Source organism: Dromaius novaehollandiae, chromosome W (assembly GCF_036370855.1).
Source record: "Dromaius novaehollandiae isolate bDroNov1 chromosome W, bDroNov1.hap1, whole genome shotgun sequence".
In the NCBI taxonomy this organism is placed as follows: Eukaryota; Metazoa; Chordata; class Aves; order Casuariiformes; family Dromaiidae; genus Dromaius; species Dromaius novaehollandiae.
In genome coordinates this window covers 47,317,496-47,343,649 of record NC_088130.1, presented here as the reverse complement: position 1 = coordinate 47,343,649, position 26,154 = coordinate 47,317,496, and the positions used below count along the sequence as shown (strand labels likewise).

Sequence of the window (26,154 nt, the reverse complement as noted above, 5' to 3'; positions counted from 1 at the left end):
CCTGTGCTTCTCAAGGACTGCATATCCCAGCATGCACTGCGGCTGGGAGGCCGGTTTCCTCGGAAAACGCGCTGCGCACTTCTCCGTCCCACCCACGACATCGGCAGCCGCGGGCGGGGGGGCACGCGCAATGCATTCTGGGGACAGTAGTTCCGCCTCCGCCCTACTGGCGGCAGTTGGTGACGAGTTGCACCTTGGGACAGCCGTTTCCGGGTTCAGGAGTATTTGCGGCGCCTGGACTTTACATATGTATTTTGTCTCCGCCGGTCGTGAGTGTTTCGCCCGCGGAGGGATTTTGGCCTAGCTGCCCTGCTGTAGGCGGCTGACGGCTAGCGCTATGGACGTCAACCAGCCCAAGCAGGAGCACCTGCTGGCTCTGAAAGGTACCGAGAGCGCGGCCCGTCCCCCTCCCCCCCCCCCCCGCCCCGAGCTGCGCGGGCCGCGGCGGGGCGCCGGAGCGGAGGTGCCTCTCCCAGCGCCGCCTGCGGGAGCGGGCCCGGGCCGGGCGGGCGGCGCTGTCAGGCCGGCGGCTCGCTGCTGGCCCGGGGCGCGGGGCGGGGGGGGCTCGGCCCGGGGCCAGCCGGGGGAGGGGGGCCTGCACCGTGGGCACAAGGGGCCTCGGGCGGAGTGGGGGGCGGTGAAGCTGTTTCCAGAGCGGTGTTTCCTCGCGCCTGGCAGGCCCCGGGCCTGGTCGGGCCCTTGAGGTTTTTCGGTTTATTTGCATTTCGCAAAAGCGTTTCGGCAGTTGCAGTGAAATCTTTTTTTAGGTTTTCTTTCCAGTTTAGAGAGCTTTTTGCCCTTTTAACCCTTTGCTCAATGGACAGCTGCTGGCTTTATTTGAGTGTCACGAAGGTGAAAATAAAAATGTAGGTGCCTGTCAGGTACCTTGAGGAATTTAGTGCAAAAATCAAGACAGCTCTGTAAAGAAGTTGATATTTCTACTGGCAGGTGTGTACCAATAAATTAGCAATCAAAGTACTGAAAAGCCTACTTTCACCTTACTTCAGTCAAAATATATATGTATTTATTTCTCCTTTTTTTACCAGTGCTTGTTTTGAAGATAATGTAGCTTGTTGTGTAAGAATAATAGTTACAGCTTCAATTACGCAAACATTCTAAATCAGTGAGAGTATTCAGTCTTCTAAAGCAGCGCACATGTGTAGATGACTTCAGAATCCATTTTTTGTTAATACACTAGTTTTATAGTGCTCCTGGAGAGAGTTTTTGTGCTGTCTGCCTCTTAGAGTAAAATCTGTTAATCATAATTCAAAGATAATAACAAGCATTTTTTCATATATGTGTGCACACACACACATAGATGCACTCAAAACCAAAAACCCAGAACATGAAACAGCATCAGGCACCACTACAATGAATATGATATATCATTGTTTTGCTGTTGTGAGGCATCAGTAGAACCCTTGGCCTTGTATTGAACTTAGTGCAGTGTCAAGGCTAGATTTTGCAAATAGAAGTGAAAGGCATCTGGATTTCTTTGCATTTTGTATATTTTAAGCAAAATTTTGATGGTATGATGATTAGGCAATACTGTTTTATTGTTTTAAACATTATTGTCCATTGCTGGTGCCTGGTGGGGAGCCTGGCAGGATTGCAGACTTGTTTAGAGGAAAAAAAAATGGAGAGCAAAAGAGTGCATGTGTTTTATGTTATGTTTTATAGTAGTGTTTGTTGGGGGGAACATAATATAATTTTCCCATGAAAGAAAATAATGTTGATATTTTTAAAATATGTGTTCTTAAGTTATTTGAAAAGAATGGTTACATGTATGACTCAAAAGCTTCAAGAGTGAAACTAAATATATAGTTCTGATGTAAAATAGAAAAAAAACCAGACACAGGTGCTGTTTGTCCATAGCGCTTTCCCTTTAACGTACGATTTTAAAGACAGTTTTACTTGTCAGTACTGTTTCAGGAAGGACTTTTTCATTGTAACACCAAATGTTTTATAGCTGCTTTCTATTCTCTTGGTTAGCCTGTGAAAAATAGTGTTTTCCTCTTTATTTTCTTTAAATAGATTTGATTGGCAAATCTGATATAATAGGTAGTGGTAATTCTGTGTCTTATTAATGATGGTAATATTTTAAATGAATTGTTTTACTTTCACTTCATACCTTGATATACGTGTTGGTAATATAGTGCCATATGTGTGCATAGTAATCTTTGGGAGAAGAGAATTGTGATTACCTTAGCATGGAAAATTTGAGATCTGAGACAACTGCTGAGTTGTCCTTAATTGCGAAAACAAATCACTTTAATATCCATCAGAAAGATATGACAAGAATAATGATGGGTTTTGGTGGATGACAAGGATGAGGTGGTGACAGTGAAAGGAACACTCTTGAGAGGGACAGCATCAAGCAAACTGTGTGCGTACAGGTAATGTTCTTTGTATTGAAGTTATGCTGGCAATGATGGGATACAGTCACTAATATTCAGCATGGGTAAAGTAGAAATGTTCTGATACGTATCTCTAGTTTATTTTTACAACATGCTGCTTTTTACAAAATATCCTAGCAATATGTTTCTTAATTTGGTAGTATCTTATTCTTTATAATACTTCTGCTTTAGGTCCTGTTTTCCACTGGTCTTTGCAGCACGAGGCAAGGAAATTCTTGTAAATAAGATGTGTTTCAGTCTAGATTTGAGAATCCTAATCAAGAGACTGTTCCTTTTACTAAGAATAACTGGATACCCGCAGTGCAAGCATGGAGGTGGTCTTGCATTATCGACCACACCAGACAGATCTAATAAAACTGCAAAAATTTGCAGAAGCAGCAGTGAAGGAGTTTCCCATTCGTCAGTTACCAAGATTTACACCCTGGTTTCCAAATGATTTATACAGACTTCCCCTCAAACCGAAAAGGCATCCACCAGTTATCTCTTGTGAGGAAGCCGAAGAATTGAAACAACTTTCTACAGCTTCAGAATGTATTGTAGGATCTCCTGATTATGACTGCACAAAAAATCTCCTCGAGTTTCAGTCTAACATGAGACGTGGGCAGACTTTAATCCAAGCTCAAACTGTTCACAGACCAGTTAACTTGGAGAATCAAGAAGAACCACCATCTAATGGAAAACAAAAATTGAAAAGGTCTTGGAGTGTCTCTCTCCCTAGTGCTAAGATCAAAGAAAAGATTCTTCCTTTGTCTCAAGAACTGCAGAATAATTTGGAAAGACTGAAGCTGCATGTATTTTATAGAGCAAAGTGGACAATCGAACAGTCTATTTGTAATAATCAGACTTTGGAGGACATCTGGATAAAATTGAATAGGCTCATCAAACGGAATGAATTGCCATCTTGCAATGCTACAATCCAAAGATCTGTGGGCCAGATATGGATTTTCTGTGATATATTATACTGTGAATATGTTAGAAATATTCTTAGGGAAAGGCTAAGCCTTACTGATAAAATGAATTTGCTTGTGCATAAATTTGGCATTATTTTTAGCTTATAATTTTAAGATAGAGTTCTGTAATAATATTGCTGTCTGAAGTACTAGAATTTTTTAAGCAGCTTAGAAAATACAGACTTTGGAACAACCAATGAATTAAAGAGCAGGAAACTATTTAATATTATTTTGCTACAGTTTTTCTTTATTTAACTTTATTTGTCTGGGAATCTTATGAGTGCTTCTATTAAGATTAGTATATTTCTGTCTGGTTTAGAACTGCATTTATGTAGCTTTTCTCTACATCAGATGTCTGGGGAAAAAAGTCTGTTGTCTAGACTGTTATGGCAAGCTGTGTTGGCTAATAAAAGTTATGCTTTCAGTCAAGCCAAGTACTTCCTTGCTGTGCTGTTTTGGTTCAAATTAGAAGGAGAAGGAAAAGATGTTTTGAAATGGGTTGTTATTATCAGTGTAAAGTGGATTTTTTGGTTTTTTGTTTGTTTTTTCCACCAAGATTGCTGAGATCTGAGTATTTCCTGGAAGTAGTTCTTTTATGAAGGAATTAAAATTAAATACATTAAATAAAAACTTCAAATACAAAAATTAAATAATACTTTCCATTCCATTCAAACACTGTCTTAATGATGTTATTAGTATTTTTGCAGAAATATTAATGAAAGTTTCAGTGGAAGTTGAATGCTCTAGAATAGTGGACATCTTTATTGTTTTCTATTTTATGACTTTTGTACTAATATATTTTCGGAGGCTGCTGGTCTTTGGTCTGTGACCTATGTTGGAGCCTCTAATTATACTGGGAAAGAGGAAAGCACTAACTTCCACCTGCAAGTCAGGAAATTAAGAATCAGGCTTCTGTCTGTAAGCCTCTGTTTGTTGTTGTTATAGAAGGCAATGGTCTCTGAGGATCTGAATGTGTATTTTGGTGAAGGGCTGAGTTCAGTATGACTTTTTGTCATCTGAAAGAAAGAACTGTTTCAAGGTCACGCTGTCCACGCTGACTACCATGTTTGGAAGGTCAGTGGAGCAAGTAAGCTGGTATCCATGTAACTGCATGGGTCTGTACTTCTCATAGGGGATCCTATTAACTCCTCTCCAGATAATTCTGGTGTAGCTGGAGATAAAGGTCTGTGGCATCTGCAAAGAAAAAGGAAAATAGCGAGTAAAGGGTAATCTCAGATTGTTAAATCGTCAGAAAGACTGTTTCATCGAATTGAAGTGCACATAAGTATAACCTCAGGAGATCCCCCTGTGTGAAAACTAAATAAGCCCCCCATAGGCTTTAACTAGCAATTTTATTTGTATGACATTCTTATGTTGGAATAACAATATTTTATTGTAGAGATTACCTACCACTTTGCAGTTTATAATTTATGATATTGCTCATGTTTGATTATTGGAGTGTGTTTCTAAACTTTGACTGAATGTTCAAGGAGTCTTATATTGATATTCAGGGTTTTTATTTGAGATTTAAGATTACCTGTTAGCAAAACTGAAGTGAAGCACTGGCTAGAGTAACTCAGGATCGTTACTAGTTTTAAAGCTGTATTAACAGATTATTTCACTGAAATTGTTTTTCTGATCTTAAAGATAAGTAGTAACAAAGTTACTTTTTACAGTTGGAATTTAAAAAGAAGTAATGGGGTAGAATGCAGCATGATCTGGATTTTGTTTTATTTAGTGTTGCATTTTGTGTCCATGTTCTTAAAAGCAAGATTTGTTAAACAAGGCTAGGCAGTCCTGCAAAGATACTCTATTTTCTAATATTAATTCAGTAGTGATAAAAAGATATTCTACATACTTAATTTATATGTTTTGACTTCATGCGGAGATGATTTTTATTGCTGTTTATTGCTTGTTATCCTTGTTTTAGGCATGTTATTAAACTTGAGCAGCAGCAGTTTCATTAGAAAGAGTTAGCAAGTACTAGTTTATGAGCTTACTGTAGAATTGAATACAATTAGGTAGCTGTCAGTACTGCAGTCCTATTCTGTTTGCTTAATGCACCCAGAGCAGAGGTAAACAAACATTTTGCCAAATACCAGCAGTGATCGGTGTCACCTTTCCCAGTGGTAGCTTTCAGTTTTCTGCCACTTTCAGTTGGCTTTTATGCTAATAATGGTACATGCACTGCTAGTTGGGAGCACCTCACTGTAGAGTAATAAGAAATGAACACCACATTTATTTTCTTTATAAAATTATTACAGTCTTGGGTAGCAGCAACGTACAGGCTAAAACACAGAACTTCATTTTGAAGTGTTCCGGAAATGCTTAGCTCATATGCATATATAATTGATTATCTTTCTTATTCAAATTTCAGTGTTAAATCTGATGCTGTATTTACTCTGTTTCTGTTTATTTGGGGGCTTTTTATTTACTTCATTGTTCTAAGCCTTCAGAGGTTGTGTTTTTCAATTTTTCTCCATTACAAAGACAATGTATTTGCTTTTACTTGAAAACTGAGATCGATTAGTGTCAATGCTAGCAAATTTGCATAGATCTTCTCTAGGGTAGTGTAAGTTATTGTGAACTACTACTGCCCGTTGCATCACACACAAATGTATCAAAACAATTGATTATTTTATGCTATTGGAAATGGCGAATGCTGGCGTGATACAAGATGCCACAAAAGTACAATAAAGATAAAAGTGCAGTACATGGTTCAGCACAAGGCTGTTGATTAACTTGTGTTCAAGAGAAATCCCAAGGTTTTTTTACTTCATTTTCAGAAAATATATGTTTTTATATTTCAGAAGTTCAAAGGAAAGAATAAACAGTGGTTTTTACATATTCGGATCAACACCTAAGGTCACAAATGCTCAGCTTTTATTTGAGTGCTTTTTTCTGAAGGTATATGCAAGATTAGGAGCATTGGTTTACATGAATAGGAAGGAATTCTTTTAGGAAGCAACATTTCTTATGTGCAATATAAATAAAAATCATGTATTTTTGAGTATTGTGAGTTAAAATAGCCTTCTCAACTTCTGCTTTCCTAGAATAGGGACTTCTTAATAGTGAGTAAAATCTCAATTTTATTCTGTCAGTATTGATAAAATAGTTTTTGTAAGTGGGCTGCCAAGTCTTTTGTTATTGCTTTGCTGGTTTAATTTTAAAATCATGACTAAAAGAAAAAACAGTTGTATAAATCTGGGATCCTAAACCTGTAACTCTCTCTTGCATATGTTCTGGGGATTAGGCGGTAAATGGAATGCCATGTATCGTGGAGTGCATGACTGACAGGGTCCGTATTGGTCATGAGCCTAGAAGAGTCCACAAAAAGATGAAACCAGTGTGTTTCTACAAAAGGCCATGAAACTGTTAACACTACCCTATAACAGATGAAGACCTTTAGCGTTTTAGATTGAAAGCAGTAAAAACTGGTGTGTCAAGGAAATAAAGCAGAAAGAGCAATGGCATCACCAGTGCTCTTGGATCTCACAGTAGCAGAGAAATTTTTTAGGTTGAAAATAATGGGATGATCCAAAGAGGTGTTACCCCCTTTCAAGCTGAGGTTTGGTCCTTTTCTCTCTCTCTCTCTCTCTCTCTGTCTCTGTCTCTGTCTCTGTCTTTCTCTCTCTCTCTCTTTTTTTTTAAAAAAAACTTTATTTTTGTGGAAGGGAGAGCAAGACACAATTATACTTAAAATAAAATCCAAAGATACTTGTTTCATTGACCTCTGGTTTATTTTCTGATTTCGCAGTGATGAGGCTAACCAAGCCTACTTTATTCACTAATATTCCGGTGACTTGTGAAGAGAGAGATTTGCCAGGTATGTCTTTTCTACTAACTGGTCGTTGTCTACATATTAGCAGATCTATGCCATCCAAGCATCTGTGACTTAGCTGCCACAAGAATCTTATGGTCTCCCATAGTTTGTAATCTGAAATGACAGTATATTATATGAAATAAATATTCTTTTGGTAACGGCTATAGGAAAGTACCAAGGTGCTCCTCTAAAACTCTTGACCTACAGCTTTGAAAACTTGGTTGGTATATTGTAAACATATGACATCAAAGTTCAAGTGATTACGACACAATATTCCTGTAGCATGTGGGCATGGTGGGGAGCGTATAGGTGGTTTAATGTGAATGGCAGCTGTAAGATAGACAAATGCGTAAACAAAAGTTTGGAGTTAGTCATCTCTATCTGGAGAAAAATGGCCTTGATAGTTAGAACCAATGCATTAAAGCTTAGACTATGGAAAATGATTTTGCAAGAATCACTGCTATACACTTTATATTTGGTGTATAGAGAGCTGTTAAATCAGAAGTTCATGGGTTGTTCCTCAGTAATAGATGCAGTCTAGAAGTCAAGTGTAAGAAAGAGGCAAGGAATGAACCAAGGAAAGGGAATTCTGTTGCAATGCAAAGCAAGTAAGGAGAAAACTTAAGTAGGGCTGACTAATTCTGTTGTCTGTTGCGCTTCTTACAAGCAGAATTTCCCTTAAAGTTTAATGTTAATTTCAGCAACGCCTTTGGGATTGGGCTCTTCAGCATGTGTACAGAGTACTTTATTGGGTTCAGATGCCTGAAAGTAAATTATAGTTTATAAGCAGGCATATAGATCTCTAATTTATGCCTAGATACATTGATTGCAAAACAAATATGTCTAAAATAAATTACATGTAATAAGTGCTTAAATGTTATGACTTACATGTAGACATGGTTCTAGACTTGGAAATATTTTGATTTTAACAATTTCATATTTCTACAGGTAATCTATTTAACCAGCTCATGAAAGATGATCCTTCTACTGTAAATGGAGCAGAAACTTTGATGCTAGGAGAAATGCTGACTTTGCCTCAGAATTTTGGGTAAGAACAACTTATTAGAACTGCAACATATAATATACAAGGTTTAGGATTCATTTAACAGTAATATGTTTATTACTTTTTTTATGAACATACATCATAGTAATACAGTGAAGTGCTCAGTGGTTTTTAGAAAAAAGAAGCTCGTGGCTTGATTTACAGCATGAAATAAAGATACAAACATACTGGATAATGTTCGTTGTCTGTAGCTTGACTGGGAATGTAATAGGAACTGAAAATTGAGAGAAATTTGCGGCTGTGGGTGAATTTTTACAGTGCTATAAACCACAATTCATACTAACAAGGCTTACTCCAGTTAGTCTAGTGGGTACTGAAAGCCATCTTCTTATTCTATTCAGAATCTTTTAGTAAAACTTTTTGATTTGTTGGTTCTTTTCTGAAATTGTTTCTCTTGAAAGTTTGAAGTATGGATGTGAAATTGCCAGTATACCTTAGGACTTGATCTGGCAATCTCTTAAGCTGTTCTCACATTTGACTTTTAGGAGGAGTTCTATTGGCTTGTGGATACTGGAAAAATAAAAAAGAGAAAAATGTTCTAAATCATTATATCTGATGCCATACCATAATCATAGCAAATGGGATTCCCGTAATAGAATCTCTTGCCTGTGATTTAAGCACTATGTCAACTAAGTGTGCTCTGAGCAGGGTTTACTGTGACTTCTATGTAGACCTCTTCTATGGCCTTTATAGGCTACCGCTATGTAGCGTTTTAAGAACTGGAACCAGTAATTGATATAGACAAGGCTGCTGAACAGTTTCAAAAATTGATAAAAAGAAATTGAACTTAAAGAGGTTTTAGTGGAATGTTCTGTGTTATTTTTGTTTAAAATAATTGTTCCTAAATAAACTTTTTTTTTTTTTTTCCCCAAACACAGAAATATATTTCTGGGAGAGACATTTTCCAGTTACATTAGTGTACATAATGATAGTAATCAAATTGTCAAGGACATATTGGTAAAGGTATGTGGAAATACATCTACTTTCTAGATTTATAAAAAATGTATAGAGTGTGTTTTCTGACAGTATCTGGTGCATTTAGCACTGATTCATAGAGTTTAGGAAATATCGGTCACATTTTTTTCTAATCCAGAAAATACCCCTGGAAACAAAAAGACATAAAAATAGAAGAGATTATAAAAATCTTTAAACTTTAAAATAAAAAGTTGTGATTGTATCAAAAAAATGGGTAGGCTGTAAAGCTTCTGTAGAGAATTGGTGTAGCAGAACTTCCCCAGCCAAAACAAATTGGAGTGTATTCTTTACTGGTTGCACTTTCAATGAGATCATCAAAGCAAGTCTCTGTAAAGCACATACCGATTTGTATTTTACTTGTATTTCAAATGATTTCTTCACTGCATCATAGATTTTGCTTTTTTGTTGAAGAAATAATATGTTGAGAACAGAAATCTTACAAATGTTTCACACTGTTTACTCAAAAGTAAGTGAAGGTTTTGTGAGCTGCATGTTGAAGGACTGGACTCTTTATGTATATTTTTTAAAATTGTCTTTAGCTTTGTCAAGTTCCATGTCTAAGTTGTTGTACATGTGTAAAAGCATACAGAGTACAAAATCCTCAGTGAAATCTAGTACTTTTCAAAACAAGTTGTTTTTCTTTAGAGTGCTTTACGTAGCTGTGTTTATAACCAATGCTTTGTTTTTCTACTCCCAGGCTGATCTTCAGACAAGTTCTCAGCGCTTGAATCTTTCAGCTTCTAGTGCTGCAGTGGCAGAACTTAAACCTGACTGTTGTATTGATGATGTGATTCATCATGAAGTAAAGGAAATAGGAACACACATGTAATGTTTTTGAATCTTATAAGTTGCGTTTTTCTGTGAATTTTTTAAATCATTGCAGAGCTATAATCAAGCTTAAATGAAACTGCAGCACATGAATACTAAACTGTTTCTACTTTGATAGAGGCATGGAATCTAAAATAGTTCAAAAATTATTTAAAAATCTTTTTCTTTCAGCTTAGTTTGTGCAGTAAGTTACACTACACAGACGGGAGAGAAGATGTACTTCAGAAAGTTCTTCAAATTTCAGGTATTGTACAGAACATTTTGTGCTTGTAATAAGTGAGTAGGTCTGGAAAACTGGCATTTTTAAAACAGTTGATACTTCTAAAATGCTTTTACATTCTGTAAAAATGTATTTGACTTTGAAAGTTGAACCAGTGAAAGAAGTATTGCTTCAAACTTTACATGAACTGAGGATTTCTAATTACCATGCACTTTTCAGAAGTAGTAAATATTAATCTCTCCTCATTGATTGGAAAAGAAAAATCAATGCAAATTATTTTTTTTTGAAAAATAGTTTTATAGCAGCCAGCCTCTTTTTTTTTTTTTTTTAAACAGAACAAGTATTATCCATTCTGATTTTGACACACTTAACCTTTAATATTTTGAAATTCTGGTTTTCTTTTAGTATAACTTTTTTTTTCATGGAACTTAATGGTTATGTTTGTTTTTTAAAGGAAACTAGGAAAACAAGTCTAATGGGTTGTATCTTACTAATAGCCATACGGGTGATTGATGGAGTTGAAAGCTTTTGTTCTACGGCAAGGATTTCAAGACTTGATTAGAGTAACTGATGAAAGCAGGAAATTACCACTATCTGTAGACTAGTTCTAGCAGAAAAGAGTATGTTTTAGCCATGTATTTAGTGGATGTTTGTTTTCTAAGACACATGATGAGACTTGTGGACCCCTTTCCAGAGAAAGAAGGATTAGGGGACATATTTTACCGAATACATTTTGAGATACTCTTGTGGAGTTTCTGGCAGTACAGGAGCATTATGCCATTTAGACATGTCTTTTGCAAGTTACAGATTATTTCGTTTTACTCTTCTAGTCTTATATTCAATCTAGTTACTTTAAATTTAGACAAAAGTATTTTAGTCTTAAATTGCTGTGTGCCACAGACAAAGAATAGTAGAGTAATATTAGTGCTTGTGCTATTGAAATGGAAGGTACTGATTAAGCAGGATGTTTCCATGTGATCTTAGGAGATGATCCCTACCTATTTTTGTGTCATACTCTCCTCTAAAGTCTGCAATGTTTCTTCATCTTTACTGAAGCTGATTTTTCATTTCTTTGGGTTTTGTCTTATTCTCCTTGCAAAATAGCTTCTGTTGTTCTCAATTTCTCCATCTTTTGGCCACAGCTGTTTAGTATTCTGTCCCTTTGTTGCCTCCAGGCTCTCTTGGATTGCTCTGATGTACGCATCTGTAGGCTTCCAGTTCTTATCTTCTCTCCTTCCCTTGTTCTTTCCAGAGCCTTGTTCAAGCCTGTGGACTTGTCTCCTTTACTGCATTTGATGTGGGCATTTATGCAGACAAAGTTTTCAGAGGTCTGCATGCAGATTTTAATTTCTGTATGTTTTATAACTTAATCAAACAAACATTGGTACCTTTAATGGCAGGACTCAAAACAGCTAAGGCCATTTATCTGTCAAATTTCAAGCTCTTCCTTCAAAGAAGGAAGCACAAGAATGTCTCAAAATGAATATATATCCTTTAACACCATTATATGAGTATTCTTTGAAGTATTATTAGACAAATCCTTAGCTGAACAATTTTGGTTCCTATTTTTAAAAGTTTAACATGAGACATGGAGACTCAAGCTGGAAAATCTGAGAACAAAAAAACTCAACAGGGTCTTTATAATGGGAATTGATGGCTGCTCTAGTGATAGAGGTGCCACCAGATACTTTATAACAGAAAATGCTTTTTATGTTTGACAGATACTCATGTTTTGCCATTACGTTTTTCAGAGTCTTTTAAATTGCACTGGTGTTATAGTTTGTTTTCAAATAGCTCATTTTTCAACCATATATATAGTTTTATATTGGCCAATAGTGCCTTTTTGTTCCAAAACTACATAATTAACGCTGTTATGTCTGCATGGAGAAGGAGTGATACTGTGTAGGGTTTATTTGTGAACCTAACAATAATTATTTGATTTCTAATGGAATGCTATTTGAAATTTACTGGAATTAATTGAAAGACTCAATTTATCAGATCAAAGGAAAGAAGTTGAAATATCAGAATTTAGGGAAATTAATAAGGAACTGACTGAAAAAAAATACTTTAAAAATATAAATAAATTCATGTTTTGATTTCCCCCCCCACCCTGACTAAGGAGAGTTATGATTATTTGAAAAATGTGAACATTATGTCTATTACCATGAAAAAAACTCCATGAGGACTCCTTTTTAACTTTGATTTGTTCAGGCTAAAAATTTTGTTCACAACTCAGAACTTTGTGCTGCATCTTGATTGACCTCTTCTTACATGTAAACTGCAGAAAACTTTTCTTGTGTGAAGCAAGATATATGTCTTGAGCAAGACAATTTAAGTTTCCTTCCTGACAAGTATGATAGAAGATGACTTCTTTCAGTTACATCAATCTATATCCGTTTCACAATTGAATGTATTAACTATTTTGAGTTAACTGTAGTGGCGTTATGCACAAAATACAAAAGCTTGGATTGGGGCCAGACTCTTCTCAGTGGTGCACAGTGATGGGACAAGAGGCATCGGGCACACACAGAAACACAGCAAGTTCCATCTGAACAGAAGGAAAAACTTCTTTACTGTGAGAGTACCAGAGCACTGGAAGAGGTTGCCCAGAGAGGCTGTGGAGTCACCATCCTTGGAAACGTTCAAAAGCTGTCTGGACACAATCCTGGGCAACGTGCTCTAGGTGATCCTGCTTGAGCAGGGGGGTTGGACGAGATGATCTATACAGGTCCCTTCCAACCTCAACCATTCTGTGATTCTGAGCCAATACTTCATTATCGCCTTTTTATCAGAGAATTGTTCTCTCTTGCAGATTTTATGGGATTAAAATGTTCTGGTTTTTTTTCCTTAACAATTGTAATAACTGCATTTTTGAGAAGAAAGTCAATGCTAGTAATTGTTTGTCGCTTAAGCTAATAGTGTGAAACCGATACTTCATTATTTCATTTATTTTTAGAGAGCCCTCAAGCAAGCTGTTTGCTGCAAAATACTGAGGGACTTGTAAATATTTCATGGTTCTTGCTCCCTCTTCAAAGCAAGTGTAGATCACTTCAGGAAACTAGATGATGTACTGTTATTTTAAAGACATTGATCTAATCAGTGCACTAGATTTGTCTGCTTTCACAGGAGGAGAGTACTTGAGTGGAGGAGTAGTTATTATCGATATATGAAAACTATTCAGACAGTAGCAAGATAATCGTATGTGCAGATAAGAAGTAGCTAGCATATAGTATGAATTGTGTTGAGTTTTTAGGTGAGATGATTCTATCATGCCTTCCATTATGCATCTTTCCTGCTTAAGATCCTAAAGAAAAAAAAACACTATAGTAAATATCCTAGCACTTACAAACAAACTTTTTTTTTTTTATTCTAAAGATGACTGAGAAAGCAACCGTAAATCTGTCTTTTTTCATTCCATTCAGGTTCTAAAACCGCTAGATGTGAAGACTAAATTCTACAATGCTGAGGTAAGTGTGAGCTGTTTATATTTGAGCTTGTTTGGGTGTGTGTTTTTTGTTTGTTTGGAACTTATTACTTTGCATTAGATGATTGCTAGGTTAAATTCAAAGAGCTTCTTAAATACAAAGTTTCTTAGAAACATAATCTTCTCCAAAGGAAAAAAATTAGTTGGTGGGTTATGTATCATTTATTGGAGGGGGGGGAAAAAGTGGTATCGTTTATTTCCTTATGCGTTTTAGACATCAGAAATCCATTTCACTGTCCTTTTTCATAAATGAACAGAGGGGAAGAGATGGTATCTAAGGCAAACATGTCAGAACCTTAATGCAATTGACTGAAAATTTTGTATATTTACTACTTTCCCATGAACTCAAATATTTGCAATTATAGCTTTGATTCTTAGGGTGATTGAAGAGTACTTGACGTAAGGTGGATTACTTACACTCAATGCAGATAATTTGCCACACTGTGGAAAATTTTATTTTTCTCTGATGTAGATGTGGTCCCTCTGTAAAGTAACTGAATGTCTAGGTTTGTGGCAGTGGCACATAGTGCTTCAAAATTAAATGACCTTATATATTCATTAAATATTTATATGGAGTTACTTAACCATCTGTCTTTGACTACTTAAAGGGATAGTTTTATTTGAAGGTGACACAGACAGTGGAAACTTAAAAATTCTGTATTGTTTGTATGAAGTTTAGACTGATACTTGTAAAATACTTTAAATGTTTTGTTACAAGCATTAATCTTACTTCACAGCCCCTGAAATATGGTTAACTATTACACTGCTTGCTAGCCATTTGTTTGGAAACTTTCATTAGCATGCTTAAGTAGTTTGGTTGGAATAATTCAGACAATAATTTGTGTTAAACTGAGTAGCAAATGCTTTTCTATCCTGTTTGTTCTTAAATAAGCAGGTATACGTGCTATGAAATTGCATGCAGAAAAGCAGAAAGTCTCAAAATCTTTTTTATTGTTCTGATTATTTAGCTTCATCAGTCACAGGTGTAGTGTTCCCCATGCAAGATTATGACCACTGAAGTGCAAAACATGTATTTCTTTCCCTTCCTGACAGTATATATAGAGAAAAGAGGTAGAGGGAAGAAATAACATGATAATTCCTGGTCTACAAATAAGGATCTAAGGCACCAAGATCTGTCTTGTCCAGAGTTGTGTGGGAGGTTCTCCATGAAGATTTTTCCTCTCCTGCAAATGAATAGCATGTAAATTACAAGACATTTAATATATAGCATGTAATCTATTTAGATGGAGGAAAAATCAAGGCTTAGGGCATGACTCCTAATACCATAGTATCCACATAATAAAAATGTTTTTTAAAGATTGTGGATGATATTAACTGAGGGGTTTTCATTTGCCTAGCAAATTGGTATATTACCATTATGATTTTATTTCTGAAAGTATAAATAATGCTGCTATATGTCTTGACTGCAAGAGTCAAACAAAAAGTGATAAGTCCTTGATTAGGTGCTGTATGTGATATTACTTTGCTGTCAGAAGCACTGAGACCTTCGTTCTATATGTTAAGAAAGAATGTTATCCTGGGGGGGTAAGGGAGCAACAAAAAATTGTATATATCAGTTATTGGTTAACTAGAAGTTTTGAAAGATTGACTAACCAGTTAAGCTCTTCCCATTAATGTTACAGATGTGATACTATCTGTCCATAAAGTCTGTCACTAAAACTGTGAATTACTATTTCTAGCAGAAAATTATTTCATTTTTGCTAAGACAAGGAAGTAATGCTGAACCTTAATCTTCTGGCTTGTTGCTCATATTGCAATACCATCCAAATCAAGTTGATCGCTGAAATTTATGCAACAAATGCATGCCCTGTCACCCTAAGCTCCTGCAATCCTGTGATTGAGTTACCTGCCACAGTCTATGAGAAGTCTCTCATGGACTTCAGTGGGCCTTGGAAAGGCTCGGTCGAGGTTCTGTTTCTGCAAACATGCATAGGGAGACAAACATGCAGATGGTTAAGAAAATAGTTTGTGATTACAGTTAGTCTTTTTGAGGGATCTGTTTGACAAAGAGTTTTTCCTACTATGTTAGGCCAAATTTTGTCATAAGCTGCAGTATTGTAGCTTTGATAGGATGTATTATTTTTATTTTTAGGCCTTATATATGGATAATTCAAATTGTCTGTAAAATGACAAGGACTGTTTTTCCATTTCATATACAACCCATTGCATGGATTTAAACGGAGGACAAACTTTGAACTTGCTCAGAAACTAACTGCTTTTTTTGATCAGTTTATTCTACCGTACCTTATCTGTACCTTGTGTGCCTTAGGCTCTGTTTTGGATTGGTTCCACAGCAGTTAGTAAAACCTGAAGCAAAGCTTCAGGTAAACGTGAAACCATGTAACAATACTAGCTGTATCTTATTAGAAATGTAGTTGTCATCTTTGTTTGCATCCATTTTTATTTACATTTCTGTCTTACTAATGCTATCTTGTTTAGATGGTGCAAAAAATGCAGAAATGCATTTTGTTTGAAAGTTAGCCTCCTTTTTCTTTAACATTTAACTCTAATTTCTCTAATGTGTTCTTTTTTATTTTCCCATTAGAGTGACCTCAGTTCTGTGGTAATTTTTATTTATTTTTTATAAATATGTATGCTTTTTTAATTGTCTATCCGTGCTTATTGTTGACATTATTTTAAAAGCATAATGGAAAAGCAATGTTTGTTCTGCATATCATGAACTGATGTTTTCTCATCCATCTTTTATATGTGCAGCTAACCATTTAAATGGTTAACTCTTTCTTTAATACCCATTGTTGAAACTAAAAGTTGATTATTTCAAACTGGTATTTGTGTGGGCCATTCTATAAAAAAAACTCACCAAAATTTTACTAGATAGACATTTTATTTTTAACTGGGCAAGGGGATTTTACAAGTTATTATTTGAAAACTGAGTTAATCTTTTTCTAAATTGTCTTTTTTTGAAACGCTGAAATGTAGGTTTAACTACAAGACTGCTCGTGTAAGCTGTGGCAGGACTTTTCATATTTACTTGGTGGAGACATTGGGTTTGAGGAGAGAGCAGCAGTTGTTTTCTATCTTCCTTTTGCTAGCTGAAACTGCTTTCAAACTTCTAACTGCATGTAACAACTGATGAGTTAGTATGATACTTTTGCAGTCTGATTTGCTTTAAGTTAAGGTGTGCATTATATTAAAATGAACTGCATTCTTGTAAAGTACTGAATCATGTTATTAAAATAATTTGGGAATAATATTAAACTAACTTGCTTTTTCATTATGCTGCTTGTTTTCTCTTTCCCCTTTCAAATTAGCTCTTCCTAAATTTCTGCTATTGGTTGCTGCATTAAAAACAACTAAAATGTGGGTAAATGGAGATTTTAAGCAATGGATTTATGGGATATAAACAGTATCAATTTAAGTGACAGCCAGATAATCATTGTAGTGATTACACCACAACACCACACATGCTGTTTTATTTAGGAGAGCTGTGTTTTAGTTGGGGGTATTTCCAACTCCTTCTGCAAATACAAGGTCTTTCCGAAACCCATTGACTTGCAAAGTTTCCATCAGCGTATATATGCTATTGTCTAGTTAGTGTGTGACATGTTGCAAAGGCACAATGAATAGTTCCAGTGCCATTTGGTATTTCTGCCTCTAATGCAGGGCCTTTAGAGAGTAAAACACTTCAGAATATTTTGTCCCACTTTGTTATTTGTAATTGCATTTGCATAATGAAGTCACTTATTTACGCCGATTAAAAGGAAACCGTAAGCTTCCTTCCACCCTCGCCATAAAATACATTCTTTGGATTTATCCTGATGAAGTACCTAAACTGGTTCATACTAATTTATTGGTAACTCTCTTGCAGGTGCAGATTTGGTACTTAAATCATTCTTTTTTAAGTTGGTACTTTTTTGTTTTTCTTTTCTATTTCCCCAGGGGCTTGTATCTCTAGTAGACTGAGCCTTCAATAATTACTCCTCCCTGAGATTTTAGAGATAATTCCACAGAAACAAGGAGACAAAAACACCTCTAGTTTCATTTTTTTAGCTTGTAAAGTTTAAACACTCCGTAGCTTTCCTTCATGTACTAGAATTGGTCCTTATATACCATCTTCAGGCATTAGTTTCATTTAACAGATATATCTTACAGGATATCTTGAATGTAGAGCATCAATTAAATGGGTGGATGCATACAGTGTTGGTAACCATTGGCATGATGCAGCTAGCAAGAGAGGAGGCTGATTTGCTTTTTAGCCAGTACATCGATGTTTCAGAATAATAATAGAATCTCAGAGCATGTACCTGAACTATTATACTTAAGTTCAACAAACACGTACCTTTATTTTATTTTTTCCATAGCTTGATGCACTAGTAACTTGGCATGGCATGTCATTAATGTGCACTGCAATTCTTTACCCTTTATTCTATTATGATTTGGGTTTGTTTTCTTAACAATTTGGATAAAACTTGAGTTGCTATTGAAGTGATGAAAGTCTTGGGAAGTGGTAATCTAAAGCTATATAAAGCAGTAGCTAGAACATAGCAAAATTATCCCACATCCATTGTTTTGCAAGATATCTGTTGACTAACACTTTTGCTCCTATTAATTATTGTTGGGATTAAGGGTTTTTTTCCTGCATTAATTACTGTAATTTGATTTGCAGGCATGAACTAAACACACGTTTTATTTATTTTTTTTAATAGAACAATCTAGTCTTTTTAATAATACTAATTGTATTTTCATGAAACTGCATTTCTGTTTTTTCAGACAGATGAAGTGTTTCTGGAAGCTCAGATTCAGAATATCACCACCTCTCCAATGTTTATGGAGAAGGTTTCTTTAGAGCCATCTATTATGTACAACGTTGCAGAACTGAACACAGTTGACACGGCAGGGGAAAGGTATGTTCAAATTCAGGGAGTAGTTGATATTTGACTTTGAAACTCTTTGTATTATGATTTCATGAGATATAAGGATCAAAATTAGTGAGTTGTCTGTAACTGTAGGATTGCACTTCTCTTTGCTTGATAGAAAGATCAAATTCCTGTTGATGTATTCAGCTGGAAAAGTTGTTACCATTTTCTTTTTATAGAAATTTCTATTAAAACTTTGTCTAAAGTCTATTTAGTAGAGAAATCCTCAGCTTAATCCTCAAGTAATTGATAACATGGATGTATTGAAAACATACTACTTTTATAAAATTTAGCCCACGCCTGTTTCTGACTTGTTCGTTTATACCTATTTGTCCTTACAGGACCCATCTGACTTGTCCATACTTCCTTCTAAGAGCCTCTTGCCAATTTTCAGTTGTTCTAATTAAGACCCAGCAAGCCAGCAGTCAGGGTGGATCAGTGAAGTGCCCTTACAGGATCTTAGAATATAAAAATTTGTCACACAGTGAAATAAATTAAGAGATTCTCTGAGATTTACTGGGGAGGAACCAAACAGCATTTTGCATAGCAGAAGTATTTAGAGAGATTTAGAATGAGTTGGTATTGTATATTGAGAATTAATAAATGCAATGTATAAGATGCCTTTTGGCACTGGTGATCAAATTCACACTAGGTGATCGCTGCCACAGTGTGGAATCTAAGCCACTGAAAAGGCCTTATCAAGGCTGGCGAGAATGGTGAAGAGGAGATTAAAGAATAATGTGGTGGAAAAAAGCCCCAAACTAAGGGTTGCTGAAGATACTGGGTGAACGGTTACTCTTGAAGGCAAAAACTTTGTAGCTGTGCTTTGAATTGCAAATAAATCAGTATTTAAATATACTATTCTAAATTATATTTTCTTTACTTTTTTCAGAGCTGTATGCAGACCTTGACTAATGAGATTAAATTGTCTTCTCAAAATTACCAGCACTGTTTTCCAAATGCTAAGATGTTAGATAATAAACTATAATTCAGCAAAGCTGATTTTTACTTCAGTTCTTTCTACTTCAGTTGGGTCAGCTGTCTTGCTGTGATCTAAACATGCTCCTTTACAGGCATTACAGTTCAAGTATTCTACGTAAATTCTAGAGTTGTTTTCTGTTGTGAAAGCACAGAAATATAAAATGTGTTTTATTGTGAATAAAATATCACAAATGTAGTAAAACTGTAGAGGGATGGGGAGAGAGGTTGGATTCTTTTTAAGTCCTCTTAAAAATAACTTTAAATCAAGGCACTTTTTTTTTTTTTTTTAAGAGCGTCTACTTTTGGCTCAAGGACTTATTTACAGCCTATGGACACACGTCAATATTTATACTGCCTAAAGCCAAAGCAGGAATTTGCAGAGAAAGCTGGAGTAATAAAAGGTGTAACAGTGATTGGGAAACTAGACATTGTATGGAAAACAAATCTGGGTGAACGAGGAAGGTTGCAAACTAGCCAGCTGCAAAGAATGGTAAGTCTTTAACTTAGACATCCATTTAAGTTAGTCTCTGTTTTAAGGTAACTAAATGAACAATTGAATAATGACTTGGAGGAGAAGTCCAGGCTGCTTACTTTCTGGATCTTATCTCGAGTTCACATGCCTTTATACTTTGTGCAAATTTGAGGAAGTTATTTAATACAGATACTGAGTACACACTTGCTGTGTGAAATGTGACAAAACAGTATTCTGACAGAGTGTAGCTGAACAAAAAGATTCTTATCCCTTTTGATGGTGTGAATGGCAACATTTTGGGGGGCTTTCTTGAGGATTTATTTTTCTGGCACATAACATGCCTTTTTCTTTTTTCACAGCTCTGAACGACATTACTTAATAGATTGTACGCATGAGTGCCAGAGTCAAGAAATCCATGTAACAAAATACATTGGTTAGAGTAAAATTAACTTGTTCAATGTCATCTGGGAGCAAACTAAAGAGCACTGACAAAAGAGCTTCTTGAAGTATGCCAGCTGTTGACACAGAACTCTGCTCCCTAATTCATACATACTTATATGAGCTTCTTTGAATAACAATATTTATGTATAGTACAATACGATTTATCTTTCAGATCCACAGTTTTCAGTTCAATCTATTCTCTTCTGGTTGGTTTATAAATTGTTCATAGATTGTAAGTTGTAACTGTTGTCTGGGTCGCTTAAGTCACCTGCCCAACCTGTCTACTTTCATGCCTAAACTTGACTCACACCATCTTTTGAGTTGATGATGATGGAAGAGAGGAAAGAAGTAAAAACTGTTTTGATGATTGCATGTTAGTTTACAAAACTTGCAATCAGGTCCTCTCTCGCGCACGCTCTCTCTGCTCATTCTTGCTCTCTTTCTCTCACTCACTCTCCTCCCTCCAGATCATCTAATAAATTGAGCAATTCTGTAGGGAAATCAATCACATGAAGTTGGAACCAGGCAAGGAAATTTTGGATCATGGAGATTCACAGCTAAGTCACTAAAATTTCTTTGTTTTTAATTTAGATGGCAGGCATCTCTTTATAACCACATCAGATGAGAAATTGGCCTTTTTTTAAATTCAAGTACTTCTGTTACTTAAAACTTCTGGTACTTAAAACTCATTTCCAACTGACCTTTTCTATCATCCCTCTTAAGACAGATTTTCTCTCCCTAAGTCAGTATTCTCTCATTCTGAATCCCTTCTTGTTGAACCTTTGAGAATTGTACTTGAAATCCAGTGGTGATTAGTAAACTTCACATTCCAGTATTAGTTTTATTTACTCACCCATCATTGCTGCGTGCTAGTGATTAACTGAGAGCTATGAGATATATTTTGTACTTTGAGCAACACCTACCTTTGAAAAAGCAGCATAGAATTGTTCTTTTCCTTTGAAATGCAATGCAGCTCCCTCTTCTGATATTTTAAGTGCTATCCCATTATTTCATTTCTAGTCTCTTTTCACCTACCATGATTTTTTTTCTAATCCACTTACTAGTTCTATGACCGGTTTCCCTCAGTAGGCCCAGAATTTTACGTATACTATGCCTCTACATCACCATTTGGGTTCAGATCAGGAATGCACTTTTGAAACAAAAAATTGGATCATCTCTACTTACCATGCTTTGGTTTGCTTTGTGGAGCGGTCTTGGAATTCACAAACGACTTTCTTTCTGGATGACATTAAACTAGATGGTCTTATGTCCACAGCATGCTGAGGGTGCTCCCCCCGTGAATGGGCATTAAGCTTAGGACTAGACTACAGCTAGTCCAAAGTAAAAACCCCAGAACACACATGGAACGGATGGCAGGTCATGAGCATCAACTGTTTTGCTGTACAGATTGCCTCCTGCATTACTTGTTAATGTAGATGTAGTCTAAGTGAATTAGGGAGGATAAACTATCACCAGTGCATGGCATTCCATTTTGTCAAAATTTCCTTGACTTTGCCACGTTTACCTTGTAACAATTTTTTGCTGAATGCAGCTGTAGGAGAGGTGGTGATCTCATCCCTCTAACAGCTTCTCCTAGAACAGCTGGCTTTGTGCCCTGTTATACTACTGAGGCTGTCCTTCCTCATTGTTGCTCCATTATAAGGCTTTCCCCTAGCCATCTATTCTTCCACTGTGTCTCATTGTTAAGGCCAACAGAGATGTACTGTTCTAGTATATCTCGTCTTTCTCATCTGTATTTTCTCATCTGCTCTGATCTTGATTTTGCCAATTGCTGCTAAATTATTCTATAAAATACTGCTTTTATTGTATTTTTTCTTAATCTCTCTCAATGTAGAAGTATAAGGCAAGATACCTATTGTTTAGAGAACTGGATATTAGTTTTTCCAGTAGATTCCTTCCTGTCGTCTAATACAGCTGAAAATATTTGTCCTTTTCCAGTGCTGAAGTTAGACATCTTCTTTGCAAGTCTCTAAAGTTATGTTGCTCTGCTGGTATGAAATCCCTCTTCTAATCAGTTTGACATCCCTCTAGTGTCCAAGTTAAGATTGCCTTGCAATGAAGTGTGTATAAGTGAAAACTGTTTCCAACTTGTCAGTCACTGGCTTTGTGCTTCCTTAGGGGAAACCTTTTTAAGCAGGTTGTAAATGTAACTTTTCCTACAGCACCCTTCCATCAACAGAATTTCAGTATATCCCACAATTAAGCCTTGTCAGGCAGGCAGATTTTCCCTGTTTTTTTCCTTCTGATCTATCATTTGTGGATATTGAAAATGTAAAGCTTTTTATCTGCAGTTTACTGGCTTGAATCAGTGTGAGTAGTAACTAGAGCTTTTTATCATAGGTTTGTTAGTAAACCATATGAAATGTGTTTGGCTCTTGACACAAGTTGATAGTTGACAAGTGTTCATATCATGCACCATTTTAACAGGTGGCAATTAACAACTATTTAGGCAGAGGCTTGGAGGATGGAAATGGCAAGGAGAATGAACAATTATTTCTTAGGAACAGTGCCGTTCCTAAGAATGTGGAACAATGGTGGACTAATGCAGGAAAATTGTTATCCATGTACTATCTTTAATAGACAGCTCTTAGAATGAAATTTGATCTTTCCAGGCACCATTTGTGGGTATGCAAACTTTTAAGAACTTGGACTATCTGGAAAACTTAGTAAGAAAGAGCATATTGTTCCCCACACAGATTATCTTTGCCTAATGAACTGTTGAACCTATCAAGATGATGATATTCAGTAGTGGATGGAGCACTGCTGTGATCTGAGTACAGATCAAAAGCGTGAAGAGTCAATCTTCTTTCTTCAAATTCCTCTTATACTAGGGTTGTTGCAATAAACAAAAACTTCAGTAGTAAAAACTTCCAACTTTGTTGGCCAGCATTTGAGAAGTATGCATTCTTGTACCTTCTCAGGCTCCTGGTTATGGCGATGTAAGGCTTTCTCTGGAGACAATACCAGACACTGTAAATTTGGAAGAACCTTTTGACATTACATGTAAAATAACAAATTGCAGGTAATGATGTCAGGTGACTCTTGTGCTTTTTTCCTGAGCAGGTAAGTTGTGGCTATTTTGTTTAATTTTTCAATGCTTTCTCCTGAAACAACTCAAACCTGCTGTTTACTATGAGTTGTAGCAACATCAACCTGATGATTTTTGGAGTAAATCTTTTTAGAACTTACGGAGAAAAATGATATCTTTTGGAGTAAAGTGATTTTTAAAAGTTCTTCCCTCATTCTCTGCCAATACCGTTTGGCTTAGGAAACCACAAAAATACGTAGTTGGAAGTTCATAGAATTGGCTGCAGTATCACGTAAGATGCACCCTACACTTAAATCACAAATCATCTTAATTCTTAAACAAAATTAGTGGCTATATATCTGTTTTAAATTCCAACTAACTTTGTAAGAATAAATGATGCCATTTTTATCTATTCTGACCTTACTGCTAATTCTGCAGCACTGCTAGAATACCTGCTAAACATTGTCTAGGTAGCCTTTTGTAACATCTTTATCTGTATTTTGAGCTACAATAGTCCTTTATAAAAGGATTGTAGAGTGAAATTTAAGTAATGTAATTATAAATAGTATTTGAAGCCAGGGACTAAAGGTAGAGTATTTGGTATACCTTTGCTTCTTGTGAAACTCTTGTAGCCTATCCAAAATATGAGCAGTATTATGCTAACCAGTGTAGTTAAATCCATGACGAGAACACTCATGTATTGGATGAAACTGTGTCCAACTGAATTACTGTATATCACAATAATTTTTATTTGCCTTCTTTCACTTACAAATTAATTATAAATGCTTGATTAACAATAACTTGAGTAATAATCAAGCTGTTTTATGTCTGCAGTCCTTGAATGCTTAACCCTCCTCCTCTCCCCCCCCCCCCCCCCCCGGTTTATTACTGTTTTTCCAATTTCCTCTAGCAGTGAAAGGACTATGGATCTGGTTTTAGAGATGTGCAATACTAACTCCATCCACTGGTGTGGAGTTTCAGGAAGGCAGCTTGGAAAGCTACACCCAAGTTCATCCCTCCATCTTGCACTTACGTTATTGTCTTCAGTGCAGGGACTGCAAGTAAGTCTTCATAACACAGCTTTGTTATAGAATACCCATTTTATAAACTTAGTAATTCCTTTTAATAATGACTTTTATAAACATATGATGTTTCCTTTCTAGAGTGTCTCTGGCTTAAGACTTACAGACACATTTTTGAAGAGAACATACGAGTATGATGACATTGCACAAGTCTGTGTAATTTCTTCAGAAGTCAAAAAAGAAAGCTGAAGAAAAAAGTTCTATAAATACTTCTGCTGGCCTTTTTTGGACCAACCCGCTATGGTTTTGCAGCCGAACCATATTAAAACATGTAAAAACAAAGCCCTGATATAACCATAAACATAAGCATGTTTATTTAATTTCTCTGAGTATTTTTGGAATGTTTTAAAATCTTTTAAAAAGATGTTTACATTTTATCTATTGAAAATAAAGCCTTTGAAAAAAGAGCAGCTCTGGCAAGTTATATTGCATTAATGTCACCTTGGAGGCAGAAAGATATTCACATGCAATTTCTCTGAGATAGTAGTACTTTGTGTTACTTTTGTTAGTCATTTTAAATATTCTTAAATTACTCAAACATTTAAAAACTAAGTTGTGGGTCTGACAGAACTGTTTCAGTTGAAGGAACTGACCTTTCACAGACAAGTTCCTAGAATCCTGTCTCCTAAAGAAGACTTCTGAGCAGCTGGAGTGTCAGGGTATTTGCATGGTACATGCATAGCCATGAGGACTAGAGCAGCATGAAGGCATGAGCTGAGAGAGGTATAGCAGCTGGCGCTGGCACTGTTGCGATGCTCGTAGCAAGAAAGCAGCGTACTGACCAAAGCTCTTGCTGACTGTGGCTCAGTCACTGGGAAAGGGTAATACAGCAAATCTGTCCCAATTAGGTGCAGTCTTGTGCACAGGGTAAGTGAAGAAACTTCATGTGAGTTGTGCATCCTTAGGATAATAGGGCATGCTGTAAAAGGGCACACTATTCACAAGTATTCAAGAAAGTACTAGAATTCATATATTTTTAATTGTTAAACTGAGGTGTGGGGCAAACTGGTCCTCCTACTCCAGAGGCGTTGGAGGCATTTCCTTGAGGGCAACATGGAGGGAAAAACCCTATGTATCTGCCTTAGATCAGGTTTCTTCCCTAAAGCAAATGCAGGAAGGAATTCAGGACTCAATTAAGCACAGAAATGTACTTTGCCCTAGCTTTGTTTTGACAAAAGACTGAAATATTTTGACCCGAAGGTAGCCACTTAATACAGAAAACTAGAAAAGTTGGTCACTGTTAAGTAGCATTTACAAACATCCAGTAATAAAGATTCTACTCATTGGCCTGTCAAATTTTTCAGCTGCCCTATTGGCATTTAGCAACCTTAGTTTTGAAAGTATTTAGAGATTTTTTTTTTTTTAATCTGGGAAAATTAAGTGTAGAACCCATTTTTAAAATATTGGATAAATAAAAATTGGATAGATAAAGGGAATGTGCCCATATGAAACAAAAAGAAAACAAGATCTA

At 36.1% G+C, this 26,154-nt stretch overlaps 3 protein-coding genes and 1 long non-coding RNA gene across 10 annotated transcripts in view; 2 read left to right on the top strand and 2 right to left on the bottom strand.

Annotated features, from left to right (window-relative positions):
• The first annotated feature begins 111 nt into the window (after positions 1-111).
• Positions 112-25,093, top strand: LOC112987084 (trafficking protein particle complex subunit 13). Of its 4 annotated transcripts, none has more exons than XM_026106775.2 (13): positions 112-383; positions 7,125-7,193; positions 8,139-8,238; positions 9,132-9,216; positions 9,926-10,053; positions 10,228-10,300; positions 13,699-13,743; positions 16,327-16,344; positions 18,513-18,646; positions 19,931-20,129; positions 23,495-23,595; positions 24,512-24,662; positions 24,765-25,093. In XM_026106775.2, exons 1-13 carry the CDS (start codon positions 338-340, stop codon positions 24,870-24,872), a joined length of 1,257 nt encoding a protein of 418 aa, XP_025962560.2. In that variant the 5' UTR covers positions 112-337; the 3' UTR covers positions 24,873-25,093. The 4 variants fall into 4 exon arrangements, with proteins under 4 accessions (XP_025962560.2, XP_025962562.2, XP_025962561.2 ...); XM_026106776.2 differs by having other exon boundaries at positions 113-383; positions 24,515-24,662; XM_026106777.2 differs by lacking the exon at positions 16,327-16,344.
• On the top strand, positions 663-3,796 carry SHLD3 (shieldin complex subunit 3). Its single transcript, XM_064499950.1, has 2 exons — positions 663-948; positions 2,589-3,796. Exon 2 carries the CDS (start codon positions 2,726-2,728, stop codon positions 3,473-3,475), a length of 750 nt encoding a protein of 249 aa, XP_064356020.1. The 5' UTR covers positions 663-948; positions 2,589-2,725; the 3' UTR covers positions 3,476-3,796.
• SGTB (small glutamine rich tetratricopeptide repeat co-chaperone beta) overlaps positions 3,942-26,154 on the bottom strand; it is a 46,881-nt gene continuing 24,668 nt past the window's right edge. For all 4 annotated transcript variants that reach the window (XM_064499945.1, XM_064499949.1, XM_064499944.1 and 1 more), the window contains exon 11: positions 3,942-4,561. In XM_064499945.1, coding sequence (XP_064356015.1) covers positions 4,426-4,561 — 136 coding nt within the window. In that variant the 3' untranslated portion in view covers positions 3,942-4,425. The remainder of the gene's footprint in view (positions 4,562-26,154) is intronic.
• On the bottom strand, positions 14,695-15,854 carry LOC112987087 (uncharacterized). The gene is made up of 2 exons (XR_003260193.2): positions 15,628-15,854; positions 14,695-14,944 (listed from the first exon to the last, which is right to left on the bottom strand). It is a non-coding gene; the product is annotated as an uncharacterized LOC112987087 (long non-coding RNA).

What these genes read in the sequence shown, in the direction of transcription:
- LOC112987084 (XM_026106775.2), top strand. Translation starts at nt 338, where the DNA reads ATGGACGTCAACCAGCCCAAGCAGGAGCACCTGCTGGCTCTGAAAG. An exon ending in GCACCTGCTGGCTCTGAAAG is followed by an intron (nt 384 to 7,124) that starts GTACCGAGAGCG and finishes CTGATTTCGCAG; the next exon opens with TGATGAGGCTAACCAAGCCT. An exon ending in GTTGACACGGCAGGGGAAAG is followed by an intron (nt 18,647 to 19,930) that starts GTATGTTCAAAT and finishes TTTTTTTTTAAG; the next exon opens with AGCGTCTACTTTTGGCTCAA.
- SHLD3 (XM_064499950.1), top strand. Translation starts at nt 2,726, where the DNA reads ATGGAGGTGGTCTTGCATTATCGACCACACCAGACAGATCTAATAAAA.